Here is a 10731-nt window from a genome sequence, read left to right as displayed (position 1 = left end):
CCGAGGGACAGGCCGCCGGCCCTGATCGCTGACGGAGGAGCCAGCGGCTCCTCTGGGCATCTCTCTGCGCGCCGGCCCCGGAGGTTAAGCGGGACCCAGCGGGGCGGCGAGGCCGAGGCGGCCTTTGCCTCCCCCAGGGGCGGCCTCGGCTGCGGCCTGCACCCAGCGCTTCTCCATAACTACGGCGCAGCCGCCAAGTGACGGGGTGTCAGCCCCCCAAAACCCGGAGGAGAAAATGTCCCGACTGGGTCGTGAAGCACCCACTTAGCTGTGAGGCTCTGGGAGAAGTGACAGCGAAGGTGCGATGTCAAGAGAGAGGGATTGGTGGCCACGGGCCTAGTCCTGCCCTGAGGGGAGCTTGAGAGCAGCTGGTGCCTGCAGGTTAGGAACCGCAGGAACAGGTTAAATCCACGGCATGAGGACACAACGGCCGGTTTTCAGGTACGAGTTATGCGCTCCCATTAAGCACATGATCATGGCTAACGGTTACTCAAAAACATTGAATTTATGGGACATGGAACAACGTTATCACCACAGGGGGAGAAAAGGTGAACTTGAAGAAGTCTTGCAAATTTTTCCCCATTATTTTCTGTTGGTGAAGAACTGCTGCACTTTGTGCTTGTTGTTTCCAACTCCGGAAGTTTTCATTACTTCAGATAGGACAAACTGGTCGCCAAGAAATCCTCCCTCAAGAGGACTCCATCTTTTTTCAGTTATTGCTGCAGTAGACTTTTTTCTTCCCCTGATTAGAATTTATCATTCATTTTGAGAATAATATTACAGTGGGTCTATTTTTCCAATGTAATTCCAAGTCTAGATAATAGTTTCTTTAAAGAACAGAGCTTTCTTCATTAATAATAACATTTTTTCCCTGTAAATTAATTTATTTCCTCTTCAGTTGGGAGGAGGAACGTTTTTCTGCAGTGCTTAAACAAAGATGTATACCATTAAGTTGTACAGAGTATATAAAGTCTTCAGCCTTATTCTCTGCTTAAAAAAATCATATGAGCCTTACCTACTTTATTAATAATTATTAGTCCTTTTTCCTGGTGGTATATAAATAACCTGAAAATCCATTTTTCTGTTTGACATAAGTGGATTGACTAATTAAATATATCTGTGATTATAGTAACTGAAAGATTTTTTTAAAATCCACATTACACTTTGAGGGCAACCAATTCCACTTTCTCTTGGAAGATAAATTCCTTGTTATAAGGTTCTCATAAGCAAGTAATTATTTAAAAAAATAATTTAAAATAATGTTTTTACATTAATGGGAATAACCATTTTTTTAAAGAAAGAATCCATTAGAAGCTGAAATTTTAAATCAAAGATCAAACCTAAGTTAATATTTCTGTAACAACACTTTATTCTTTAACAGCTTTTTTGTCAGTGTAATTTCTGTTGTGCATCTTTCTTACTACCCTACTTCAGCTGCTCTTCATTTAGGAGCTTGATTCTTATCCTGCTGTGACCAACCCCTTTTCACCAACCCAGTAGTGCATAACTGCTGTAAAGTTAGTTTAATTGGTCTCTTAAGGATTCAGTCTACTTATGGGAGATTATTTTACTACAGGATGGTATAAAGGCAACATGGTTACTCTTAATACTATTGCCTCTTTCAGCACTGAGAGCATGAGTTGGGTGTAGTGCCATCGGTTGTGCTGTGCCATTGCTTAAGAACTGCAGTAGCCAAGTACATCTTACAGTTTGGTTGGTTTTTTTTTTAATATTTGACCTCAGTGATTCTTAAAGCAGGCATCAAGCAGCCACTGGGTTATGGAATCCAGTGGTGTTAATCTAACTTGGCTTAATTATTTCTGCTATTAGCAGCATTTTTGTTTCAGTGAAAACTAGTTATCAGATCACTACTTTGCTTCATTTTGGAAAACTACTGTAATTTCACAAGGAAAATTGGTTTGATTCCATAAGTAGACTATGACGGCAGCTGGATAAATGCTAATAAAACTAGGAGGGTGTTTGTAAGCAAAGTTAAGAATTAACTGGTTAGAATGTGTTGAATCTGGCGAGTTTGGATTGATAAGAGGTACTGCATGTGCATAGTGACTGCGTGATGACAAGGTGACAATATGACAGTAAGTGTTATCTGAAGGAAAGAATACGCTCGAAAACATCTAAAATACAGGGAATGATGAAAGAATGCATTACCTGCCAAAATAAAATTGTCAGCAGAGTAAACTGCACATTTGCTTTGAGATTGCTCATAAAATGAATGTTTTGTATCTACTAAGACTTCCCAGTTGAGAGTACCTGAATGTTTTTGATAAATGTGCATAAAACCATTTTTCATATGACTAGGGAAGATTGGTAAACTAAAAATTAAAATGGAATGAACAAAATTTAAAAGGAATTGTAAAGCCTCAGTTTTGAGTTTGGTTTGGTTTTTTTGGGGTTGGTGTGTTGTTTTTTTGTTTGTTTGTTTGTTTGTTCTACATTAGAGGATACCTCAAGTTACACAGTGTCTTATTCACCTTCATCTAAACATTGGGAAAGTAGAAGTATTTTTCAGCAGCAGAACGTTCTCTGCAATTCATAGGTTATACTTACATTCTTAAAAAAACCCCTAGATTAAAAAAATTGGATCCACAAAATAATTATATTAAGTTCCTCCATAGATGTGATTTTATAATTGTAATTCAAAAAATATCCCTTCTCAATTGCCACCACATTTTGGAAATGCTTGCTTTTCCTTACATAACAAAAGTCTTAATTAATCAAGGCATATGAACCAGGCAAATAGACCTAGACAAAATGAAAAATGTTTCTACATATACAATAGAATAATTTAAAACCTCCTAAAATGGCTGAAACCAAAAGAGAGGTTTCAAATGACAACAAATTAGGTATACCAGTAAATTTAGAAAAGGTAAGATCAGGAATTGGATGCTGTAGTTACAAGGTATAAAATACCTATGAATGATAGTAATTCATGGTAATAGGAGCTGTGACTATAGGTTAAAGAAAGCATAGAGGCAAATAAAATGATAGAAAACATGCTGAGGCGAATAAAATCATACATATGTTCACTATTTTACTAAAAAAAAAAAAAAATCACCAGAGTAGCATTTATATTTAAAAAGAAAACTGCGTAAAGAGGATAACAAAGAGAATTTAGGTCACAGGTAAAAGACTAAGATTGTAATCAAAACTATTTGAAGACACTGTCTTAGATCCTCAGAGTACACATGTATTGCACTTAAAAAGACTCCAGCTGCCCAACAGAAGTCATTGAGCCATTTGAGCCAGCATATTAAAGGATGCAACCGAAAGACAGACTCAAGTGAGAACAGAAAAAAACATGACTGTGGAAAGTTAACTTATGGAAGACACAGAAGCAGAACTAAACTGACAGATCTTGAGGAAAAATTACCAAAGGTGTAAAAGATTTAAAATATCAGAAACAGGAAGCTCGCCAGAAAGATAATTAAACGAATATTTTCAGGGTTTAAAAGGAATATTGAATGAAAGTAGGGCAACTGGAGGAAAACAAAGTCATTTGCAGAGATGTTTACTATAGTGGAAACATCTTTTCTTGAGGAGAAAAAAAAAAAAAAAAGGAGTATTACTCAGAGGTTGATAGCTGGAAGCAGTAAGCAACAGTTCCCACCATGAGAAAGGATACCAGCAGTGTCCCCAAGGATCTGTGTGGAAATCTGTGTTATTCAAGCTACTCACACATTATCTTGAAAAAGGTTATCAGTAGTGAGGTGATGATATTAGTGACTGATACAATCTCATTCAAAATGACTGGATCGAAAGTCAATAGCAATGAACTGTGAAGTTGGAAAAATAGTAAATGAAACTCATTGGCAGTAAGTACAAAATAACGATCGTGTTAACCAGTAGTTTTGTGAGAACAATAACTAATGAAGCCTACTTCTATAGTGACACTACAGTGACACTTTGAGTTATTTTAAGGCTGTAGTTCGACTTCAGTCTTTATTACATATAAAAGAATTAATGGAGAAAAGCCCTAAGTAAGGAGCAATTTCTCTGGTATCAAATGAGACATTAAATCCCGTTGGAAGTTTTTTCCTGCAGGTAGGGTACTTGGGCTGCTCTCTCGGGTCTGTAGTGACTGGTAAGAGTTTGATGTAGAATAAGCTTTAGCCTCACTGCACACAAAGTACCCTCCTGTCTGACTTCCCATTTCTTGAACTCTGGGCTACCGACTTTCATCACAAAGCTTATGGAAACTTCAGACACCAAAACCTTTGTGACACTTGTTTAATTTGTTTCAAAATAAAAAAAAATGAGTGTAAAATGTAAAGGTAGTTACAATGGATTAAAAAAATATTTTGAGGCCCACAATCAGTACAATCCCATGTGAATCAGCACTGCTGTCAGAGGGAGCAGCCCTGCCTTTCTCCCATCTTCAGTTACTCACCCCCTGCATGCTCCTCCTGCTTTTTGTCAGTGCTGGTGTACGTACAGCCACTCAGTGAGCTAATCCATCTGAAAACTACTCCAGGAAAAAAATGGTTAGTTTTTAGATGAGTTTGACTGGTCCCAGGGTAGGACGGGGGCAGAGGTGGCTCTTCTGGCAGCTGTGCAGATCTATACCAGATTGAGTATAAAACTGCCTGGATCCTGACATGTTTAGTGCTAAATTCAGTATTCCTCTGTCGCTGTCATCTGCAAGGAAATCCTTCCAGGTAATGAACAACCGGTCACACTGTACAATATAGCCATTTTTGCTTACTTTCATGACCTGCCCAGAAAAAAAAAAGATGTAATTAAGGCTACTACTGATGCCTTCTCTTATATAAAAGTAGAATATGAAAATTTAACTAAGGTGCAGAATCAACATTCAGTCTCCTCTGAGATCATCTGTCTGAAAACAGCAATGACTGCAGTGAACAGTCACTGGAAAGGGCTGGATAGCTCATCCCAGGCAAGTAGCCCATCTGCTAGCCTGAAGACTGACACTCCTGCTTGCACCTTCCCTCTCAAGGAGCTTAAGGAATACTTTATTTTGGTAGTCAAACAGCTTTGACAGCAGAAAAAGTACACACATTAGAAGTAGCCTGTACTATGGTGGTGTACGAATCTTCTGAAATGTCTGACACAGGGGCTTGTTTCTCCTCAGGCCCATACGACTTACAATATGGATGAACTTCAGTGTAAAGTATAATTCAGTCAACACTCCAGGGGAGACTCGGGAAAAGGCCGCTATCACTGCTTCAAAATAAAAAAAATGTATCAGGTGCTTTGTCAAATGCTGGAAGAAGGGAGCTGTACTTACCTCGGTGTACAGTCTCAGTGCTGTGAACCCTTGGTGGAAGGAAGCGCCCTGGGCCGGCAGGGAGTAGGCAGCCCAACCTCAGGGAGGAACGGCATGCACAAGACATCTCCACCTTTAGCACTTCCTACTGACCACGCTGAGCAGTTTCTGGTTCTGCCTGGTAGTGACTCCTCACATGTGGGTTTTTTTGCTTTGCTTTGTTTGGAGATGTGTATTTTTTGCTTGTTGTGGACCCCATTTAAAGGCACCTAAATCTTCCTGTGCATTTAGGGAGTCTGGACATGAGGCTTGGAAAATGAAGTGCTTCAGTCCTCCTGCGAATCCAGGTCATGGCGATTTTGTTTTTCCCCACATACGGAAGAGTGAAATCATAACTTTTTAGTAGAAATATTACTGTAATTGAAAATTTATTTTAAGTTTCTAATGTCACTGAGTAGGTACAGTTTACGAAAGCCAAAGTCCTTTTCTGCTACATTAAAAAGAATAAACAAAACCCCCAACATAGCTCCATTAGAAACACCCTCAGCACTCTCACTAAATTTAAGAGTGCGTATGCAGAGAATACAGAGCAAACACTTGTGCTCTGCATATTCTCTAATAATTATTTCAAACACCAATGTCAATAGGCAGGAAGTTTCTTCAAAAGCCAGAGCGCGCCCCACCTTCCCTGGAATGCTCTGCAGGCCAATAATGAGAGCCAACACATCGTACAGGATTCCATTCATTAACAGTAATTCCTTAAGACTTAAAACTAATGCATTAATCACGTTAATGATAATCCATTAATGTGAAGAACCTGAAGATAAAAAGGTGGAATCAGGGATATGCTCTGTAGCGACAGTGTTACAGTTTTAGGGTAATACTGAATTACAAAATTAGTCTGTAGACTGACTAGAGGATTAACCATGCCAGCAGAACGTGGGAAGTGAATACCATGGTTTAGGAGAGCAGAAAATGATGGCATAGAATAATAATGTTTCTACACAGGGATTGAGGGTTTGCACTGAGGGTGTAATTTGGAAACGTGACTGTAGATGGTTGCTTCTTTAAATCAGGCCCAAAGTATTTAAGGACCAAAATCATAAATGTTTTATTTAAAGAGTGATACAGTTGTTTACGTTGTGGCAAAATGATCCCTGTATACTGATCTTGATATCTTTATAGCAGAGGGCAGTAATGCCACCACTTTGAACACTTCCAGTTAATTATCACTAGAACATTTTGATAATGACAGTGTATTTTGCAATATGAACAAAATGATAGAAAAAATAATAAAAGTTTAGAAAAAAAAAGGCCAAACAAACTCTGGGAGCACTGACTTCAACAAGTTCAACAAATATTCAAGCCACATTTAATAACTTTATGAAACTAGTATCAAAGTAAAGAATATATAGTCAAAATACAGAAATAAAGCTGAGTGAGAGAAAACAGCCTGATGAGATCAAATAAAGTTAAACAGAACAGATTAATATAAACAAGTCAGCTGAAAGGTTGCTTTTCTTTGTGTAGCAGTATTTCAGCAATTTCTTTCCTCAACAGCCAGCTTGGAAGAGATAATCCAAAAAAAAAAAAAAAAAAAAATGTTTGTAGAAACAGTATCACCCCAATTCGCAATCCATTTTAATTTCTTACTTAATAAACATAGAGGATTTTTTTTTTTTTGGTAAGAAAACAAAAGTTCAGAATGAAGTGTCTGCATTCAGCTTTCCATTACGCATACATTTATCGTTCTATTGGCTATGAATTCTTTTATTTGTGAACTGCAAATGGTTAGAATTTGCTTACACTTCCAAACCTTTTGTTTGTCATCGATACTTCACTCTTAGAAGTGTCTGATGTAGCACTCACTAATTACAGAATTACAAAAGGTAGAATAAGGCTTTCCCCACTCAGAAATTTGCATTTTTGGTAAAGGTAACAATATATCAGCTTCACCAACATCCTAATAATAGGCATACATTTAACTTTATATCACCATCCTTCCAAAGAAAAAAGAAAGACTAAAAGATGTGTGCAATTGGTTTTTGCTTAGTATAAAATCTTCAAATCAGAATTCACTTTGCTATGATAAACACTATGAATTACATATAAACATATGTGTAAAATGATGTGCCAGGCTTTTTTTTTTTTTAAAAAAGAAAGACTTTGATTAGTCAATGACAATTCTATAGTGCTGTTGTGCACTATCCTGTAAGCCCAGAGATTTAATAAAAAAACCAAAACCAAAACCCAAGACCACTTAACCAAACCAGTTTTGATGCAGGTTTGGCATCAAGTGTACGTTATGGTCTTAGACTCAGTATGCTCATTCTATGGTTGAGAAATTTAAAGTACCAGATTTTTCCACATCAGATAGCTGGTGCATACATTTCAGACAAGAGAACTAGGATTTCTTTGAGACGGGATCAGTAATCTATTGTTATAATGTCCAAAGTGTGCAATAATAAGGCAGATTTCTTATTACACCACCTCTTAAGATACTTATTGTTTGATGAAACAAACAAGGTGCTTTAAAACAGCAGAGTAACAGGATACAAACAAGTGCCAGAATGAAGGAAAACTGCTGAAATGGGAACTGCCCTTTCTTTCACAATAAGAAATAAAGAACTTTTGTATCTGGTATTTGAAAGGTTTTTTTACAGCTGATATTCAATATCAGCTGATTCCTGAAGTGTTGGCAAGATACCAGGTTTCTGGTACTGGCCATTTCTAATGTTATTTAAATATTCACATCATGCAATAAGCAGTTTCACACACTGCAATGTAATGGAAAATACTTCCTAAACTGAATCAGAACTGAGACCCAAAGCAGAACCAGTAAATAAATATCTCGCATATATGTCAAACTATATTCTTCAAACAAAACCTTACATCTTATCAAAGAAGTCAGAAAGTACTAACAAAAATTATATGCTTTCTACTATAATACTGTTAAATTTCCATGGCTGAGAATGTCCCGTTAATTTTTTCTGCCTTTTTAAATTAGTTGACAAAGTAGAAATTCAAACACAGAAATAAAATGCATATATATGAGAGCACTGGCTCAGCGAGATATCAAATATACAGCATTCTAGTGTCAAAAGTACAGGCAGAAATGTCCAAGATTTCTTGGTGAAAAAGGGGCATTTGAGGAGTAAAAATTCTACTTAACAATCACTCACATTTTAACAGTGCATTAATTATAACAAAAGCTGGATGATAAGTGAGCAACAGAGTCATAATGTTCAGTGTTCATAGCAGAATTTTATCCTCTGCTCATTTAAATGAGGTTGGAAACATATACTCATGTATGTGAAACTAAGTAGCTATGTTTTTTCAATTTTTCAGGATTCTTGCAAGAGGCAAAGTTGTGACATTGAATTGAGTTGGATGATAGTACAAGGTGGCGTTGATGGAAGTCTTCCTTTCGATGCTGTGCCTCTGGCTTGTCAAAGGATGATTAGTCCTACAATCTTGTTTGATCTATTCTTTTGCCTCTAGGAAAAGGGTTTCTTGAGGATACAGTTTTACCTCCAGTAATGATTTATTTGGATCCAGCTGGGTCACCTGTAAAGATAAAAATAAGATGATATGTGTAAGTAGACTTTTTTTGAATTGTTTAGCTTCACAGGACAGATTTTTCCTGGGGAGATTTTTGAGTCCCTCTGTCAGTGATAACTGAAGTTGTGCATATGAATTATCAGAATGCAGATTAAGAAATGTATTTTGTGTGTTGTTATTATTATTATTTTGTAATAAGAACAAACAGGATAATAATAAACAGAATCCACCACATTAATTCCAAGAAGGTCTGGTTTCCTACCATTAAACCAATGTGTGAATATATCTGTTATTGTCAAAGTTAAGAGTTTTGGAAGGATTACTAGAAAGCATAAATTAAGATGAAAAAAGAAAACTCTAGTCCCAGATAAGTATCCTAAAAGTTCGAACTCATGGCTATGCAAGCAGCATAGCCAATCCAACATGATCTCTCCATTGAAAGGGGCAACTTCTGCCCTTATTTTCCTACTCCCTTTCTTGCTCCAGGCTCCAAGTCACATGGTGAAGCACCAAACTTTCACTCCCTTTGATGCTTATCGGCCACCACAACAAACCTAGGCTGGGAGAAAACCATCTGCTGTTATTTGTTTGGTGGTTTTTCTGTCATGCTAGTGAGTTTAACTGGTGAACACACAAGTCCAGTGGAAGGTAAGTAGCAAAGCACTAAGCAGTAAATAGAAGGGAGGAAGCAGAGCCCTCCTCCTCTCATTGGGAGCGAGATGCTGAATCAGCTCACCAGCTGGTGAAACTGCATCTCAACCTAACTACTGAAGTGTATACTTACTATGTACGTGTGTGTATATATATGCATTATTAGTACTATGTGTCATTTATGTAGACACTTACGTGTGTACAGTTGTATTAGAGGATTGTTCCCCGAAATCCCGACTCCTCGTTGGATTTGTAAGGGTATTTAGGCAATCAGGTGGGCATACAGGAGCGTTCCAGTGAGAGTTAAATGCCATGCAATTTGGAAAATAACGATACCGGCACTATCTGCACCATTATTGCCAAAATTCCTCAGCATTTGGATCTCGGCACCAAACCCTGCAAGCTGCTCAACATCCCGACTATCCCCATTACCAGCTTTCACTTAAGGCACATAAACAGTTTGAAATTTATAGTCAGCAAGAAACTTTTATGGTGAGGATTCTATTTAGAAGCTAGACTGCTGCTTCTAGGATAAATCTCTTCTATGAAAATAAAATTTAACTGTAAATATTACATAATATAATTATTTATGTAGACAAAAGAATGATGACAAGGGTCCTAGTGTCCTTCAGACATTCAGCTTTACATGCCAACACTGTGACATCCTTCAGAAGACTACTGCAAAGCTTCATAAAGATGAACATTATTTGCTTTAATCTTACTGTTTTCTTAAATATTTAACTTCAATCTTTAATCTTATTTTCCCTAGTACTTCTGTTTTAGTTTATTTTGCTGTGTGAGCACACTAGTTATCAGAAGTTTGCTTGTGAATAATAGATTATTAGTCTTACACTACAGGTATAAATGCAAATGCCTACTGATAAACATTTGTTCCAAAGTTAAACTTTTTAATCTATGATCATATCATGGCAGTGCTTTCTAAAATTATTTTTTTAAAATATTGTAAAGTACACCAAGTACTATGAATTAATAAGAAATGCTAATGTATTTTTTTCTTAAAAGCATAATTTACTAATGCTGGTACCAATTAACAAAACCAGTATTGCTCCTCTTTCTCTTCCCCCAACTAAATTGGGCAAACTTACAAATATATTTGTATTTCTATTGTTTTATTGGATAATTACAGAAAATTCATTATTTAAACAAATATTAAAAGCTTATCGCTTCCCAGGTCCATTGAAATCCGTACAATTTCACCTCTCTAAGTGAAACAGAAGTGTAAAAAAAAAAAAAAAAACAAAAAAAAAAAACAC

At 36.9% G+C, this 10731-nt stretch overlaps 1 protein-coding gene across 1 annotated transcript in view; it reads right to left on the bottom strand.

Moving 5' to 3' along the window:
• Window positions 1-6853: 6853 nt before the first annotated feature.
• The window catches only part of FAF1 (Fas associated factor 1), a 155146-nt gene continuing 151268 nt past the window's right edge, over window positions 6854-10731 (bottom strand). The window contains exon 19 of the mRNA XM_026853882.1: window positions 6854-8812. Coding sequence (XP_026709683.1) covers window positions 8729-8812 — 84 coding nt within the window. The 3' untranslated portion in view covers window positions 6854-8728. The remainder of the gene's footprint in view (window positions 8813-10731) is intronic.

The sequence above is a fragment of the Athene cunicularia genome (assembly GCF_003259725.1).
Source record: "Athene cunicularia isolate RWA chromosome 8 unlocalized genomic scaffold, athCun1 chr8_part1, whole genome shotgun sequence".
Lineage (NCBI taxonomy): Eukaryota > Metazoa > Chordata > Aves > Strigiformes > Strigidae > Athene > Athene cunicularia.
The sequence above is the reverse complement of the archived record's forward strand: the minus strand, read 5'-3'. Positions and strand labels throughout refer to the sequence as shown.